This window comes from Austrofundulus limnaeus, unplaced genomic scaffold, assembly GCF_001266775.1.
Source record: "Austrofundulus limnaeus strain Quisiro unplaced genomic scaffold, Austrofundulus_limnaeus-1.0 Scaffold364, whole genome shotgun sequence".
NCBI lineage: Eukaryota > Metazoa > Chordata > Actinopteri > Cyprinodontiformes > Rivulidae > Austrofundulus > Austrofundulus limnaeus.
In genome coordinates this window covers 17,966-35,916 of record NW_013952766.1, presented here as the reverse complement: position 1 = coordinate 35,916, position 17,951 = coordinate 17,966, and the positions used below count along the sequence as shown (strand labels likewise).

The 17,951-nt window shown below is 44.3% G+C and overlaps 3 protein-coding genes across 3 annotated transcripts in view; 1 reads left to right on the top strand and 2 right to left on the bottom strand.

Annotated features, from left to right (window-relative positions):
* The window catches only part of lipf (lipase, gastric), a 7,294-nt gene extending 3,254 nt beyond the window's left edge, over window positions 1-4,040 (bottom strand). Inside the window, exons 1-6 of the mRNA XM_014023311.1 lie at window positions 3,940-4,040; window positions 3,323-3,430; window positions 3,035-3,146; window positions 926-1,124; window positions 745-854; window positions 512-648 (exon numbers count right to left, since the gene is read on the bottom strand). Of these exons, the coding sequence (XP_013878765.1) occupies window positions 512-648; window positions 745-854; window positions 926-1,124; window positions 3,035-3,146; window positions 3,323-3,424 (660 nt within the window). The 5' untranslated portion in view covers window positions 3,425-3,430; window positions 3,940-4,040. The remainder of the gene's footprint in view (window positions 1-511; window positions 649-744; window positions 855-925; window positions 1,125-3,034; window positions 3,147-3,322; window positions 3,431-3,939) is intronic.
* A 530-nt stretch (window positions 4,041-4,570) lies between these two features.
* On the top strand, window positions 4,571-9,877 carry rnls (renalase, FAD-dependent amine oxidase). Its single transcript, XM_014023313.1, has 7 exons — window positions 4,571-4,776; window positions 5,025-5,130; window positions 5,196-5,338; window positions 7,872-8,030; window positions 8,788-8,961; window positions 9,068-9,243; window positions 9,326-9,877. The coding sequence occupies exons 1-7, from the start codon at window positions 4,659-4,661 to the stop codon at window positions 9,482-9,484; spliced, it is 1,035 nt and encodes a 344-aa protein (XP_013878767.1). The 5' UTR covers window positions 4,571-4,658; the 3' UTR covers window positions 9,485-9,877.
* Window positions 9,878-10,029: 152 nt separating this feature from the next.
* ptenb (phosphatase and tensin homolog B) overlaps window positions 10,030-17,951 on the bottom strand; it is a 13,006-nt gene continuing 5,084 nt past the window's right edge. Inside the window, exons 5-9 of the mRNA XM_014023310.1 lie at window positions 17,128-17,366; window positions 16,909-17,050; window positions 16,668-16,834; window positions 16,346-16,588; window positions 10,030-14,732 (exon numbers count right to left, since the gene is read on the bottom strand). Of these exons, the coding sequence (XP_013878764.1) occupies window positions 14,544-14,732; window positions 16,346-16,588; window positions 16,668-16,834; window positions 16,909-17,050; window positions 17,128-17,366 (980 nt within the window). The 3' untranslated portion in view covers window positions 10,030-14,543. The remainder of the gene's footprint in view (window positions 14,733-16,345; window positions 16,589-16,667; window positions 16,835-16,908; window positions 17,051-17,127; window positions 17,367-17,951) is intronic.

Genomic DNA, 17,951 nt, shown 5'->3' with positions numbered 1-17,951 from the left:
GGTATATTGGTTTGGACATGTCCAGAGGAGGGACAGTGGGTACATTGGTTTGAACAGGTCCAGAGGAGGGACAGTGGTATATTGGTTTGAACAGGTCCAAAGGAGGGACAGTGGTATATTGGTTTGAACAGGTCCAAAGGAGGGACAGTGGTATATTGGTTTGAACAGGTCCAAAGGAGGGACAGTGGGTACATTGGTTTGAACAGGTCCAAAGGACGGACAGTGGGTATATTAGTTTGGACATGTCTAAAGGAGGGACAGTGGGTTTATTAGTTTGGACATGTCTAAAGGAGGGACAGTGGGTATATTAGTTTGGACGTGTCCAGAAGAGGGACAGTGGGTATATTGGTAGATTTTAGAGATACATCTGCCAGGAAAAAGACAAAAAGGACATTTATGGATTCAGGTAGACAGGACATGGAGGTAGTTGGAGTGAGGACAGAAGACACAGAGGACAGATTGAGGACAGGGGAAAAGAACTTGCTGTTGAAACCCCTGAAGAAGTTCTGACCCAGATCAGCAGGTCTGGCACAACGGACAGTTTGGTCAGGGGACTGTCGGTGAATGCCACGGTCGCCACAGGAGCCAAGCCAAAAAACAAGCGGATCTTCCGGGCCAGTTCTGGCAGCGTGGAGAATGCTATGAATGCTGGGACATGAGACAGAGGACAAAGGTGAGTTCTGCAGACAGAAACGTCTTCACGTCCCAGAGTTTCAAAAAATAAGCGAGCAGTGACCGCGGTACCTATGGTGGTCCCCTGCGAGTGTCCGATGTAGAAGATCTGTTCCTGAGCGCTCACCTTCAGGACGTGGTCTACGACCGCAGGAAGGTCCTTCAGAGCCATCTCATCGTAACTACAGACAGGAAGCAGCTTAAAAAATCAACCTGACCTCTAGTAAGTCCAACGGTCCTTTTAATTACTCACCTGAACCTCCAGAACTCCTCCTGGTCTGGGCTCAGGGTCAGGTGTTTCCTAGACCAGGTGTTTCCTCGGCTGTTTCCAATCCAAACGTCGTAGCCTGCGTCTGCCAGCACGAAGCCCAGACTGGCATGGGGCGGGTTGGTGATCCAGTTGCTGCCGGCAGCCAGGAGTCCGTGTTGCAGGAAGACCACTGGCCTCGGACCTGGGGGACACCAGGACCAGTTAAACTGCGCTGAACCAGAACCACGGTATGGAATAAATCTTGTGCCAGCAGGAATTGAATCTGAATGTGCATAATCTGAAAATGAATGCATTGGTTTGAAAATAAATTTCACTAAATTGAAACTGAATTTAAAGTTTTGTATCTGAATTAATTTGCTTTGAAACTGTATTTTGGTTTATTAAAAATTCAGTTTGACTACTTTCACTTTCAGTTCCTGTTATGGTGATATTTATTTAACAAAGACAGAAATACGTGGTCCAAGAATGAAGGTACTCCGTGAGATGATCAGCTGAGTTTTATTGCAACAACAGGAAACACAGAGAACGTGGCCTGTCTCTGTGCCTCTGCTTCTCTCTGTCAGTCTCTCCACACTACTGTTGAACACTGTTGAACCCTGTGTCTCGAGAGGCCTCATATATACAGTATATTAACAAACACCATTATGCCATCTTAGCAAGATTTGATACAAGGTCAATGGAAAACACAAAGATAAACACAAGTGATACTGTATCTAAGAATGACCGTTGTTAGCAAATCTTGTTCTGACTTTAATCATTCTGTCTGCAGATGAACAGCATGTCATGAAAAACTAGGTCATTAAAGGTTGTCATGAATTACTTGCTTAAACATAAAAGTATTAGTTCTATTACAGTTCCATAATTCAGATTTTTGTGTCGCACATCCTGGTCCATGAGAAAGCCAGCCAGAGTAATCAAACACAGATCCACAGATTTATGTTTCACTTTGGTGAAGTTTCCCTTCTGTATATAACAGAGTTGATGCAATCCACTGTAAAAGTGACAAAAAAGGACAAAGTTATTTTATTGCAGTGATTAATTTTACCTGTATGTAGAAAACAGGGGTGCAACGATATAGAAAATTCACGATTCGGTTCAAAACGATATTTTTTCGATACAAAAAAGAGAAATTTCCATGCCCTTTTTAACTTGTAATTTATTTAAATTAATTATGAACATTTGTTTAACCTCAAAAGTACAGTTTTTAAATTAAATGTGGCTGAAACAGCAAGTTTCTCAGTGGATATGTGCTCAAAAATGCAGTCTAGGTGGAGTAGTCGAACACAGATCCTTCAACACAGAACATCTTCAGAAGACAAGTTGATAAAATATATTTAAAAAATCTGTATTGTTCCATACAAATGTGTATTGAACCTAAAGCACTGTTCGATACGGGTACATGTATTGTTGCACCCCTAGTAGAAAATGTTATTTACATCACATCATGGATCACATATTGATCAGATGCTGCTGCTGACTGATCTGTGATGTGATGTAAATGTAACATTTTCTACATATAGTTCAAATTAATCACTGCAATAAAATAAATGTCTGTTTTTGTCACTTTTACAGTGGATTGCATCAACTCTGTTACAGAAGGGAAACTTCACCAAAGTGAAACATAAATCTGTGGATCTGTGTTTGATTACTCTGCCTGGCTTTCTCAAGGACCAGGATGTGACACAAACATCTGAATTACGGAACTGAAAGTGAAAGTAGTCAAACTGAATTTTTAATAAACCAAAATACAGTTTCAAAGCAAATTAATTCAGATACAAAACTTTAAATTCAGTTTCAATTTAGTGAAATTTATTTTCAAACCAATGCATTCAATTTCAAATTATAAACATTTAGATTCAATCTGAACAATTCAAATTCAGTTCCTGCTGGCACAAAATTTATCCCATACGTGGGTCTAATCCTGCACATTAAAAAAACCCGGTCTGATTCTGAGTCATGTTTTGGTGAAGTGACAGGAGGTCAAAGTTCACAGCTGAGGTGACCAGACTACTTCCTGTTTGTGAAATCACTTCCTGTTCCTGCTGCGTGTGTTGGTGTTACAGAACCTTCAGAACCAGAAGAGAACCAGACCTGTGGTGGGTTTGAGGCCATGAGGGATCCTGTTGACGGTCAGGATGTAGCCGTCCTCCGACAGAACTGTGTGCTCCTCTGCAGGGTAACCCCACCTTCGGATGATCTCAGTCTGAACACACACACAAACACACACGCTCAACAGTCTGCACAACAACCACCCGACACAGGTGCACGCTGCCACTCCTCCAGGTAAATCTGTTTACAAGAGGAGCTCCTGCCCCATCAGACAGAACTGAGACAACAGCTCAGCTTTTACTTTGAAAATCCAGAACCAGACGAACTCACGATGTTCATGTTCACTTCAGGGTCCAGCTTCTGTAACCGTCCGACACTCCAGCTGCTGTGGACGAGGGCGGAGAGGAGCAACACACACACCGAGACACACATCTTCACCTGAGACACACACACACAAAGATATTATATTTTGGGTTGTTTACAGTTGTGTTTAGGATTGCACATAATGTTCTCCACTTCCTGTTTCTGACCTTTAACCTGATGTTTCAGGTTTTATTTTTGTATTTTTTTAATGTGTCATACTCACTCAGCTGTTTCCTAAACTATTTTAAGTCAGTTCAGTATTTATTTCGTCACTTCCTCTTTTCTTACCTTTCACTTCCTGTTGGATTTATTTTATTAGCCACAGACATCGATCAGCTGACTGTCAGTGAAATAATTTCGTACAGAAAATATTCCGGAACAACCCAAAGAAGCATTTTAGCTGCTTCCTGTTCAAGCTTTAACTCAAAACAAATTATTTCTGTCACAAATTTCATTTCCTCTTGTAAACCTGTTTAAACTGGTCCGGTTCCGGTCCGCTCTCTGCTAAAACAGAACCGCGCTGCTCAGTAGAGATTCGTTACAATAAAATAATAATAATAATGATAAAAAGCCTCGGAACTGACCTGTGTTCTCCAGCTGCTGCTGCTGCTGCTGCTGCTGGACTCTGAACTCTGAAGAGGTCACATGACCTGGTGATGGGCGGGTACAGTGACGTCACGACGAGCGGTCTCTCTGATTGATCAGAGAAAACCAACCCCCTAAACCTGACTGGTTTTGATCCAATCAACGCAACAACAGTTATTCAACAAAAAACACAAGAGTGTTTTCTCTGTAGCTGAAAGGTTCTGATGTCTCTCAGGTCCAACATGACTGACAGCACCTTTCAAAATAAAACCACTGACTTAACACTTTCAAAATAAAACTATACCATGGAGGTTTATAACCCATGTAGGGTTATCCAAGTCCTACTGACACCTTTCAAAATAAAACTACAGAACTAATGACAACTATCAAAAATGACACCTTTCAAAATAAAACAGCTGACCTTTAAAACAGTATAAATACACATACAGGTTTATTTTTATTGACTAAAGAGCTTCAGCGGAAAACAAAAACAATTTAACAAAAATATTTTTCGACTCCTCTTTTGATAAAATTCGTCCAGTTTTAATACGTGATTTAAAAAATAGGATATCACAAATTCCAGACTTCTATTTTGAAACCTACAACAGGACATGACGTTGCACTAGTTTACGTCTCGTTTCACAAGATCGCCCGGTGTCGGAACCGAACACCCACCGAACCGGTACCGCTTAGACCCGGTCCGTCTTCGGTTCTGAGGATGTCCCGCGTGCTGATCGTCGGCGCGGGCCTGACGGGCAGCTTGTGCGCGTGCCTGCTGAGGAGGGAGCTGCAGAGTAAAGTTCAGATTGTTGTGTGGGACAAAGCAAGGGGCACAGGTGAGTGTGCGCAGAACTTCATTCAGAAATCCGACGTTTTAAGGTTTCTGAGCTCAGAACCGAATCGAACCACTCCGCAGATCAATGACTCTGATGGTTTTTATATCAAACGGATTCTGGCTTTAATTCGGTTTAACGCTGAGTTCCAACAAAACCTTATATCTGCTGTTAGAGGATATAAAGCTGCAGAAAGTTCCTTAAATGTGGGATATTATAAATGGAGTCTGGTGTGGACCTGTGTGTGTCAGGTGGCAGGATGTCCACTAGTCGTCCTCCTGATGCCTCATCTCACTCCGCTGACCTGGGAGCTCAGTACATCACATCCACACCGGCTTACGCCCAGTCCCACCACAGGTACGCCTCACCTGGTGGCTGCAGGTAAACGTCCACAGAGAAGTTCTCACCATGTTTGTGTTCAGTTTTTACTCAGAGCTGCTGTCTGCCGGCGTGCTGCAACTCTTGGACTGTCAGGTCGAAGGACTGAAGCAAAAACCTGGAGACAAGAACTACGTGACGCCACGGGGCATGAGCAGTGTCGTCAAACACTTCCTGTCCGAGTCAGGTAAACACTTCCTGTCTGAGTCAGGTAAACACTTGTTGGTTGGCCAGTACATCAAGTGGTTGATATATGTTTATTCAGATATTTAAACTGCCTGTGACATGCCTATCCTTCAAGAACAAAAAGTCAAAGAAAACATCTTTATTCTTAAGAAAATTGGCATAATACAGACTATTTTACCCATTTTGTCTCATAACTGGCCTATTTTCTTTTGAATTTGGCTCAGTCAAAGTGAAACAGGAAGTGACATCAAAGGGGAACTCATTACTAAAATAAACTCTCTGGTTTTTGTTTAATAAAACAAAAATTTTTAAACTAACTCTTCATCATCTCTCATTGAAAGAGACTCAAAATAATCTAAAGAAGCATCAGATTTTTCTCTACAGTCTGTGTTATTTGCTGTTGTGACAACGCTCTGTTTACATGCAGACATTCTTTTTGACATCACTTCCTGTTTCTTCACATGCAAATATCTCAACAACCATTCATCTGAGCGACATGAAATTTGTTTTGCAATATGTTACCAATCTTATCTTTCCAAAAATGCAGTCATGTTTACTACAAAAATTTGATGTGACAGGCCCTTTAAGAACGCTGCATGGTCTTACAACCTGATGCACGACAGCGGTATAATGTGTCACATAATCGATTTAAATCATTGTATCTGGACAGACAGCCTCTCTGACACTCTGCTGCAATTTATGTCAAAAGCAGAGACTTAAAACTATACAGCAGTTTTTAAATTGTGTCCATAAGACAAGTAAAACCAGAGTTATGATAAATAATTTACCACACGTTTTTTTTTCTGAAATTGATGTCTGAAAAGGATGTTCCTGTTTGAAGCCCGTTGCAGCTTCAGGAAACACGGTAATCTTGTGAAAAAAAAAACAAAAACAAGGTAATCTGCCGTCAGTTGAAAAAAATTCCCCCCCCCCCCACCCCCAAGACCTCCTTTCTGAGCAAAGCTCCCAAGTTATTTGTCAAGCGCCAAAAATAATCTACAGGAAGGAGAAAATAAAAAGAGGTGAAAGTTGCATGGAGTTTGGTGATGGAGAGACAGCGGGAGCAGGATTAGATTTGAGAGTTTTATGATATTTGAAGTGTTTGGATTTATAATTAGGGTGTAGTTTAGTGTGTTTATGCCAGGGGTGGGCAATCATGGTCCTCGAGAGCCGCAGCCCTACATATTTTACATGTCTCCCTGCTCCAACACACCTGATTCAGTCACTGAACTACCTTTAAGTTCTGCGGTATGGAAAAATGGAGGACCGACACTGACATAATTAGAAATAAAAGCAGAAATACATAAATGAAACTTTAAATAGATAAATTGTTAAAATGCACCAAATAAATTAAAAAGGAGAACTTAACCTCATGTTTTATAATTTCATTGACCTTCATATTTATTTTTCCAGCTTAGCTCCAATAAATTATATATTTTACACCATAATTTAAATTTTAATGTTTTTTAATATATATTTAAAAAGTTTTTCCTTTTACTTGTACATGCAATAGAAATTTTTTTATAATTTTGTCCCACAAGTCTTTTTATTTCTATGTGTTGCATGTTTGTGCTGCTGCAGTTTAGCTTAAAGTTTAGTTAAAAATAAACGCACAGGTCATGTTTTCCTCCTTGCCTTTGTTTTAAACTAAACTTTAAACTTTTAGCTAAACTGAGGCACAAGCATGCAACACATAGAAATAAAAAGACTTGTTGGACTAAACTAAAAAAATAATTAAGTATAAACATTTAAGACACAAAAATGCATGTAGACGTAAAAGGAAAAACAATTAATATATATTTTAAAAAACATTAAAATTTTAATTACATGTTCAAATATATAGACTAATTTATTGGAACTAAGCTGGAAAAATAAATATGAAAGTCAATTAAAATATAAAACAGGAGATGAAGTTCTCATTTTTAAATTTAATTGGTGCATTTTAAGTGTATATCAGGTGTGTTGGAGCAGAGAAATAAGTAAAACATGTAGGGCTGCGGCCCCCCAGGACCAGGACTGACCATGCCTGGTTTATGTCTGTTGGAGCCAACCTCCCCACCGCCACAGACATCTACACCTCCAGATGCAGAAAAAGGGCCTCCTGCATCATGAAGGACCCTACTCACCCAGCACACTCACTTTTTGTCCCGCTCCCCTCAGGTAGGAGGTTGCGGAGCATCAAATGCAGGACAACCAGACTGAGAAACAGCTTCATTCCAGAAGCTGTGCGACTCTTAAACTCCCATCACTCTCCCTTATTGCACTGCTCTTAGCTATACACTTTCCTACCTGTAATATTGTGCTCTTGTAGCGACTTTATATTTTATACTTTAATATTTTATATTTTTTTATTTGGATGTAACTGGGGCTGTGACTCTTAATTTCGTTCCATCTCATGTAATATGTGATGTGAATGACAATAAAGTATCTTGAATCTTGAATCTTATGCTTTAGTTCAGTCCATTTTAATGTTTGACTCAGGTCTGACTGGAACGACCTTTTTTTTAAAATAAAGTTCTGCTTGTTTCTGTCAGGAGCTGATTTGTTCCTGGAGCATCACGTGACCGGCCTGTACCGCCGCGGTGCATCATGGGAGGTGGAGCGAACGGCAGGGGGCAGCGAGACGTTCGATGCCGTCGTCCTGACAATGCCGGTTCCACAAATCCTGCAGCTGCAGGGAGACCTGGTGACGTGTAAGAGTCTCGGAACCAGACACGGTCCAACCTGTCCTCACAGAGACAGGACACGTTTTCCCGATTATTTTGACATTTTCTGAGTTTCATCTATGTGCAAAATGTTTAAAGAGCAGAAATGTGGTTCTGATCATGGAGCTCTGCAGCTAGAACCCTCTGAGGTTCTGTGTAGTACACAGGTTCCACCACACAGGGGCGACACACACACATTATGTCACTTTGCTGCGCTCTGATTGGTTGGTGGGCTCTTGGGTTGGGGTGGTCTGGGCACTGCAGTCTGGTTCTCAGGTCCAGGTGTGTGTTTAGGATTTGGATCAGAGAGAGAGAGTGTGCGTGTGCGTGTGCGTGTGTGTGTGTGTGTGTGTGTGTGTGTGTGCTCAGGCTGAAGATGGCAGCTCCTCTTTGTTTTGTCAGAAGATGATGATGATGATGATGATGATGATGATGATGTCACATTCAGCTCCTCTGATTGGCTGCTCAGGAACAGTGCCTCTGACACACACACACGGGTTATTATTAGACGTGTGTGTGTGTGTGTGTGTGTGTGTGTGTGTGTGTGTGTGTGTGTGTGTGTGTGTGTGTGTGTGGTTCCCTGGACCAGACCAGAACCTGCTCTGTTCAGGACAGCAGTGATGTCCCCAGATTAGACTGAGAGCACAGAACTGAAGGGAGTCCCACTGGTCCATGTGGACTCACCTCAGGTGGTTTTAGACCAGGTGATGCAACATCTCCTACTTCCTGTGTCTGTGTGTCCCAGTGATGTCCACCCAGCAGAGACAGCAGCTAAACTGTGTCCAGTACTCGTCCCGGTTTGCTCTGGGCCTCTTCTTCTCTCCGGAGGTGGTCTTTAGTTTCAGCTGGGGGGCCAAGTACTTCACTGACAGCTGCTGCATCCGCTACATCGCTGTGGACAACAGGAAACGCAGCGCAGGTACGTCTCATCACCTGTCTTTTTATTGTCCACTTAACTCTTTATTGTCCACCTGTCTGTCTCTGATTGGCTCACCTGTCTCTTTATTGTCCCCATGTCTCTTCAGACGCTGCAGGTCTTGGTCCATCCCTTGTGGTCCACACCAGTGTCCCATTTGGTGTAGAACACCTGGAGAGGGACAAGGAGGACGTCCAGCCAATTATCTTAGAGGAGCTGCACAGGCTCCTCCCCCAGCTGCCTCAGCCAATCAGCATCAAGTGTCAGAAGTGGAGGTACTCCCAGGTGAGTCACCGCCTCCCGAAGTCCTGATCCCTGCCAGGAGACAAATCTGCAAGATTTAAGCCCCGCCCCTTCTCTTCTGCAGGTGTTGACCACAGTACCTGACTGTCCAGGTCACATGACCCTCCTGCAGACACCACCGCTCATCTGTGGCGGCGACGCCTTCAGTCACTCCAACTTTGACGGCTGCGTGGACTCTGCTCTGGGTGTCCTCAGAGCTCTAAAGACCTCGCTTAGGGTCTAGAACACCTGTGGAACTGATTAGAACATGAGAGGAACTGATCAGAACATGAGAGGAACTGATCAGAACATGGGAGGAACTGATCAGAACATGAGAGGAACTGATCAGAACATGAGAGGAACTGATCAGAACATGGGAGGAACTGATCAGAACATGAGAGGAACTGATCAGAACATGAGAGGAACTGATCAGAACATGGGAGGAACTGATCAGAACATGAGAGGAACTGATCAGAACATGAGAGGAACTGATCAGAACATCAGAGGAACTGATCAGAACATCAGAGGAACATCTCTCTGGTCCAGGTCTTTAGATGTCCTGAGTTTCTTGGTGTTTTGAAGTAAAAACAGTTCTGGACTTCACTGGTCCAGTTTCAGGTTTTTGACCTGATTTTAATGGTTGTTTGATTTTTATACATTTTGTTGTTTTTGTTTACTGCTGTTTGAAAATTTGTTTATATAAATAAATTTGATCTGATCTCAGTGGAGCCCCCGCCGACACCTGAGGAATCATGGGAATTGTAGTTTAAACAAATACAAGACAAACCGTAGCAGTTTATAAATAAGTTTATTCACCTTTACAGATTTTTATTTTATTTTTTTATAAAACAAGGAGCGGCAGAATAAAAGGGGGAGGGGTCAGTTTAACACATTTCCATGGCGATGCAGGTCAAAACAGTTGCAACTTTTTTTTCCTTATTTTTTTTACACTGAGTGAAAAATTAAATCACATCTGAGTGTGAATGCGTCCAGACCACGACTCCGTGATGATGTCACCCAGGTGAGTCCAGACCATGGTGCCGTGATTATGTCACTTTTTTTTTCTTTTGAAATGATTGAGACATGATCAAAACCAACGTTTCATCCCTGACATGATGAAATGTTTAGGTCAAATGACTTCAGGTGGAAGAACAAAGTCATTTATAGGGGTGGAGCTTAGTAAACAGGTTACAGACAAGAACCGCACCCATCGATCCAGAAAAAGACAGTTCTGATTAAAAGTGTCTTTTATAATTTGTAGACTTGGTTCTGTTCAACACTGAACAGTGCCAGACTTCCAGGTTAAAGGTCACATGATGATGTTTTGAAATGAAGAACTGATTGTTCAAACGACAGATAATGAAAGCTCCTCCCCCTTCAGGAGGGTGGAGCCACTGAACAGAACCAACAAACATAATGTAAACAGAACAAGCTGAAACCAAATGGGTTTACCTGGAAAACCCATGGACCAGAACACATCTGAGCAGAACCGATCCGGTGGTGGACACCTGCGCGGATGTTTGTTGGCAGAACCGGACATCAAGCACCAGAAACAGACGTGTGAAACAGCTTTCATTTTCCAGCAGAACCACTTCCTACCCAAACAGGAAGTACATCTTTAATCACATCGTCCGGGTCAGTGACAGGAAGTAAGGTCAGTCTGTCAGAACCCAACAGGAAGTGCTGCTGTTAAAACTCAGGTGTGAAAACAGCTGCAGAGCGTCACAGGTAAAGCCTGGCCAAAGGCTTGCTGCAGCAAGAGAGCACCACAGATGGACGACAGCACTGATAGCACCTAAAACTTCATGAGATGGACTGAAGGTCCAACACCAACACCAGACGGACTGAAGGTCCAACACCAGAGGGACTGAAGGTCCAAAACCAACACCAGACAGACTGAAGGTCCAAAACCAACACCAGACAGACTGAAGGTCTAAACCAACACCAGATGGACTGAAGATCCAACATTAGACAGACGGAATGTCTAAGCCAACACCAGACAGAATGAAAGTCCAATACCAGCATGGCTAGCTGTTAGCATGAAGCTGCAGGTTGTAGCTGATCACACAAGAGGAAGGTTGGACAGGAAGTTCTTTAAAGGTTCTGTTCCTGGGTTTGATCCATGAAGGGTAAATGTTTCTGTTAGGTAAGAAACTAAAACTTTACCTGCTAATTTGATCTTTGAAGGTTTGTTTACACAACTGATGTAGGCGGAGTTTTATCTGAACTCCACAGTGAAGGAAAACAAACATGGAGGTGATTATGGTTCTGGTTCAGCTTCTACCCCTCCAGGTTCTAGAGTAAATAGTCTGGAGAAAATGTTCATCACCCATGGAAAATGGAGTATGGAACAGAGACTGGGCCTAAAAACAATCTTTTGGTTCTAGAAAAAGTGCCTAAATATTAACTTTTTTACTTTCATGGTCACAAAGTTGACATTATCCACACTAAGTGAGCCCTTGGGCTGAACCCTTGGACAGTGCCTTTTGACTGAACACTTAAGACTGAGCCTTTGGACGGACCCCTTGAACTTAGCCTTTGGACTGAGCCTTCGGACTCGGCCCTTGGACTGAAAGGTTGAAATAATCCCTTGGACTGAGACTTTGGACTGCAACGTTGAACTAATCCCTTGGGCTGAACTCTTGGACTGAGCCCATGGACTGAGCCTTTTGACTGAACCCTTAGACTGAGCCTATGGATGGACCCCTTGGACTTAGCCTTTGGACTGAGTCCTTAGACTGAACCCTTGGACAGTGCCTTTTAACTGAACACTTAGACTGAGCCTTTGGACGGACCCCTTGGACTTAGCCTTTGCCCTTGGACTGAAACCTTGAACTAATCCCTTGGGCTGAACCCTTAGACTGAGTCTTTGGACAGAAACTTTGAACTGAATCCTTGGACTGAGCCCTTGAGATGAACCTCTGGACTGAGCCCTTTGGCTGAATCCTTGGACTCAACCTTTGGACTGAGCCCTTGGGATGAACTCTTGGGATGAACCCTTGGACTGAGTCTCCTGTCCTTGATTCAGACACAGCTGTATCAAAGTTTCACCCTGCTGAGGTGATCCTGGACCTTCTATCAGATGGTTTTTCAAGTGCATCCTTGTGATCAGCTGGTGAAGTCCTACAGGTTTAAAAACACAGACCTTCAGAAACAAACCCAAGTCTTGACATGGCACTGAAGATGAACAATCAGGAAGGATTAGCACCAAATATGAAGATGGAAATTAAGTACACAAGCTAAAACCTTTGACTCCTCAGATCTGAGAACAGGTGGTCCTTCAGATGATCAAAGATGTTCTCTTCAATAACATTTTTCTGGACTTACACTACACAAAGAGTCCAGTTCTACAGGACCCAAATAGTGCTGAGTTACAGTCCGATACACAAAGGAAAAGTTAAACCACAACAAGAACCCAACAGAAACCAATCAGAACATCTGAAGGTTTTGTTTCAGTAAACCCAAACTAAAGAGTCCAACTAGCTGAGTCAGACCAGCTTATATGCCAACATGACCCTCAACCCACTTCTAAAGGTTCTGTTTGCAAATGTTTTGGTGCTCGGACAACTCCAAGAAATACAAGCAAAATGATTTAACTTCCATGGACAAGAGGATCATCATCCTCTTGAAGACTCAGAGCTAATAAACCCCAAGGGTCCTCTTCAATCCAGACTGGTTTCAGAAAGGTCAAGAACCAAAAACTTTCAGGGTCTTTGTCCCCCAAACTGGTTTCAAAGCTGGTTCAGAGATCTTAAGAAATGGTTTCGAGGCAGGAAACCTAGATTTACAGAAGCACCACATCCTTGTTGGTACAGAGCAACAATTGTATATGTCATATATGACTTTCTATGGAGGGACCCGCTCTGACCTAGACCAGACCAGCACCAGAACTTTGTAGACAAAGGTTAACAGTCTGGTGTTGGAGCCAACTGTTTCCAAACAGTTACTGCAAAGTTCTTGGGATTCTGAGGGCACCAGAATCCTGGGTTCTGTTTCCAAAAAGTTCTAAATCTATAGCTTATATGGTTCTGGTAAATCTGCTGAACACCACCGCTGCACAATGAAACCCGGAAGGATAGACCAAGCGTGGGCGGGAATATTTACAGGACCATTTGGATTCAGTTCTTAATAAACCCCACCCGTGCACCACCCGGAAACAGGAGAACCAAGTGCTCCTAAGTGAACTCCAGCAGGAAACTGAGCGCTCCTTTGTGCCGCAGTCGTTGAAGAACGATTCCACTGATCGTTCTTTAGCTTAATGATGGATACAAGTTAGAGTAAAACATTTACTACAACTGAGGGTAACTAAACAGAATCGTTCTGTGTACAGAATCGTTCTACAGACAGATTCCTGTGGACAGACAGAATTGTTTTGCTGACAGACGGATTGTTTTGCGATAAAACAGATAAAACCCTTGAGTTAACAGAGACAGTTCTGAAGACAGAACTTTGTCCTTCTTTAAGGACAGGCTGTTGGACAGCGGACTGTGAAGAATCCTGGTTTCTCTACATTCAAACAGGTCGTCTCTTCTCTCTGCGCGCCGCTGCGTAACAAAAATTCAAGATCTTTCAGAACTTCACATCCAAACTCTGACATAGACCCGTAAATACATCTCAAAGAACTTCATGAGGACTTTTCAAGCCCAATGTGAGAAAACAAAACGGCGATCACCTCCCCTCACACACCGTAAATAAACTCTGCGTCATTTTCAAAAAGAACATTCAGTTTCGACTCATTTAACTCAATAAAACTTTACAGCACAAGCGGTCATAATTTCCGATCAATTAAAAAAGTATCTTAAAAACAACCCATGTGGATTTTTCTGCTCCTATAAGAGACATCGGCGCCCAGAGAGAAGATCCAAATCTGCAGCTACAAAACAAAAAACAGAAAGACGATTCTGCTTCAAGTCTCCTAAAGGAAGGAAGAGAGGAAGGAAGGAAGTGTGGGGTTTATCTTGGTGCAGAAATCTACTCATCTCTGAGATTGTTTAGATTCAAGTTTCACTCCTTTTCTTTTCCAATCCATCTGTCCATTCATTTGTCTCCACAAGGCCATGCCCACTTAGTAATCCCCACCCCCTCTCTGCTGCCTTCTTGATTGTCCAGCCATGAACCTAGTAGATAATAATCTGATGTGAGCTCTTTTGACTCTAGAGTCTGCAAATCAGTTCTGGTCCGTAGGTTTGGTTCCCCTGAAGCCTGTGAGATGCTCGCCTCAGCCCGGCGTTCCTGACGGCGTTTACAGACACATCGTACGTTTATCTACACGAATACACCGTACATACGACTGACGGACAGCGTCAGACTTTCGTGATCTGATTGTGGTGGTCGTCCTCAAACGGTTCATTCTCAGGGTCAGAGTCCGTCGTGTCCGAGTAGCGGTAGTGATCCGGCTCGTTGTCGCTGACGTCCGGCGTCACCGAAGCCGATGTGCTGCTAGTGTCACAGTTGGCTCCTTCCTCCACTGTCTTGGTGAAAAAGAGTTTGACCTGAAAACAGCAGGAAGGACCAGGGTCAGAACCAAGAACCACAACCAGTCTGGGCTATCAGAACCAAAGGAAGTATTTCAGATAACAGGTCAACATACAGACAATAGAACTACAGACCGAGACTAGGAAACAGGACTACAGACAGAGACCAGGGAGCAGGACTACAGTTCAAGACCAGGGAACGCAACTACAGTCAGAGACCAGGGAGCAGGACTGCAGTTCAAGACCAGGGAACAGGACTACAGTTCAAGNCAGGACTACAGTTCAAGACCAGGGAACGCAACTACAGTCAGAGACCAGGGAGCAGGACTGCAGTTCAAGACCAGGGAACAGGACTACAGTTCAAGACCAGGGAACGCAACTACAGTCAGAGACCAGGGAACAGGACTACAGTTCAAGACCAGGGAACGCAACTACAGTCAGAGACCAGGGAACAGGACTACAGTTCAAGACCAGGGAACAGGACTACAGACAGAGACCAAGAAACAGGACTACAGCTCAAGACCAGGGAACAGGACTACAGTCAAGAGACCAGGGAACAAGATTACAGACTAAGTCCAGGGAACAGGACTACAGTCAGAGACCAGGAAACAGGACTACAGATAGAGACCAGGGAACAGGACCACAGTCCAAGACCAGGGAACAAGAAAACAGACTGAGACCAGGAATCAAGACTACATACTGAGACCAGGGAACACGACTACAGACCGAGACCAGGGAACATGACTATAGACTGAGACCAGGGAACACGACTACAGACTGAGACCAGGGAACACGACTACAGACTGAGACCAGGGAACACGACTACAGACTGAGACCAGGGAACATGACAACAGACTGAGACCAGGTAACACGACCACAGACTGAGACCAGGGAACAAGACTACAAACTGAGACCAGGGAACAAGGCTACAAACTGCGACCAGGGAACAGGACTACAGACTGAGACCAGGGAACAAGACAACAAACTGAGACTAGGGAACACGACTACAGACTGAAACCAGGGAACAGGACTACAGACTGAAACCAGGGAACAGGACTACAGACTGAGACCAGGGAACAAGACAACAAACTGAGACTAGGGAACAAGACTACAGACTGAAACCAGGGAACAGGACTACAGACTGAAACCAGGGAACAGGACTACAGACTGAGACCAGGGAACAAGACAACAAACTGAGACTAGGGAACAAGACTACAGACTGAAACCAGGGAACAGGACTACAGACTGAAACCAGGGAACAGGACTACAGACTGAGACCAGGGAACAAGACAACAAACTGAGACTAGGGAACAAGACTACAGACTGAAACCAGGGAACAGGACTACAGACTGAAACCAGGGAACAGGACTACAGACTGAGACCAGGGAACAAGACAACAAACTGAGACTAGGGAACAAGACTACAGACTGAAACCAGGGAACAGGACTACAGACTGAAACCAGGGAACAGGACTACAGACTGAGACCAGGGAACAAGACAACAAACTGAGACTAGGGAACAGGACTACAGACTGAAACCAGGGAACAGGACTACAATGTGAGGCATTGGAGCAAAACTACAAAATAAACGCTTTGTTACACTTGAAGCAGGTAAAACTGATTCGGTTCTACCTTGAAATTGGGGGAGAAGTTCTTGTTGGCTTTGTCCTTGTTAGCTTTGTCCAACTCGTTCTTGTTCAGCTTCAGAACCAGGAAGTCCCTGTCATTGGTTTCTATCATAGCTGCCGCAGTATTCTGATGGAGTCTGTCAGAAAGGTCCCGGAGCGTCCCGGCGCTGCCGTTCTCCAGTGTGTCCAAGCCCTCCTCTGGACCTGGGATGAAGAAGGTGTTGATCCAGAAGTGGAACATCTTTTCCTGGTAGGAAGGAAGACGTGTTTAAAACACCATACACCAAAGTTTTAACAGATGTGACCTAAACCTGAATGCTCCTCACCTTCTTCATCATCTTGTTCTGTTTGTGGAAGAACTCCACCTTGATGTCTCCACAGACAGGAAGTGGCTGAGGAAACTCGAAGAACATTAGCTTGTCTTCTCGCCGTGTGTGGGCAGAGTTGGATGTGTGGATCTTCACCTTCAGCTGGTACACGACAAACTGAGGGTCTGATAAGAGACAACAACCCCTGAGTGACCTGTGTGAGATCTGACTCCACCTTTGATCCCTGACCCAGACTTACTGCAAGTGCCTCCGGTGAACATGGGGATGGTCTCAAACATCATTTTGTGAAAGAGCAGAGCCACGGGTTTGTACTGCAGCCGGTTCCTGAGCAGGAAGTTGTAGTAGATCACATAGCGCCGCTGGCTGGGGATGGTCACACCCTGGACACAAAACAAACGGGTTCTAAACCTGGGTTTAGGAGGAACAAACCGCATAAAAGACTCACTTCTGCAGTCACCTTCTTGTCCCGGGTTCGGACTTCTCCGTAGAAGTCCAGGGCCTCTTGAGCCTCCTGGAACTTCCCTCGATGCAGTAGGTAGGCGCAGATCATGACCCCGGTGCGACCTTTTCCTGCTTTGCAGTGGATGGCGGCCACATGCTGTTCGTCCTCGCTCAGCCACTGATCCAGGTCCTCACAAAACGGTTTGATCAGCTCCAGCTGAGGTGGGTTGTGGTCCTCGAATGGGTACTGAGCCACTGAAACACAAAAGGGATTCATAGAATAGAACAGAATAGAAAAGAAATAGGCTTGAGGAACCTGATACAGGTCTCATTACGGCGGAGGAACCTGGTACAGGCATCATGAGAGCAGAGGAATCTGGTACAGGCCTTGTTAAAGCAAAGGAACCTGCTACAGGCCTTTTTAGGGCAGAGGAAGCTGGTACAGGTCTCGTTTGGGCAGAGGAAGCTGGTACAGGTCTCGTTTGAGCAGAGGAACCTGGTACGGGCCTCGTTTGAGCAGAGGAACCTGGTACGGGCCTCGTTAGGGCAGAGGAACCTGGTACGGGCCTCGTTAGGGCAGAGGAACCTGGTACCGGCCTTGTTAGGGCAGAGAAACCTTGTATGGGCCTCTTTAGGGGAAAGGAACCTGATATTGGCCTTGTTAGATCAGAAGAACATGGTATGGGCCTCGTTAGAGCAGAGGAACCTGGTATGGGCCTCGTTAGGGCAGAGGAACCTGGTACGGGCCTCGTTAGGGCAGAGGAACCTGGTACGGGCCTCGTTAGGGCAGAGGAACCTGGTACGGGCCTCGTTAGGGCAGAGGAACCTGGTACGGGCTTC

Excerpts from the sequence above, each read along its gene's own strand:
- rnls (XM_014023313.1), top strand. The coding sequence starts at position 4,659 with ATGTCCCGCGTGCTGATCGTCGGCGCGGGCCTGACGGGCAGCTTGTGC. Across the intron at positions 4,777-5,024 it reads GGACAAAGCAAGGGGCACAG|GTGGCAGGATGTCCACTAGT; the intron begins GTGAGTGTGCGC and ends TGTGTGTGTCAG. Across the intron at positions 5,339-7,871 it reads ACACTTCCTGTCCGAGTCAG|GAGCTGATTTGTTCCTGGAG; the intron begins GTAAACACTTCC and ends TGTTTCTGTCAG.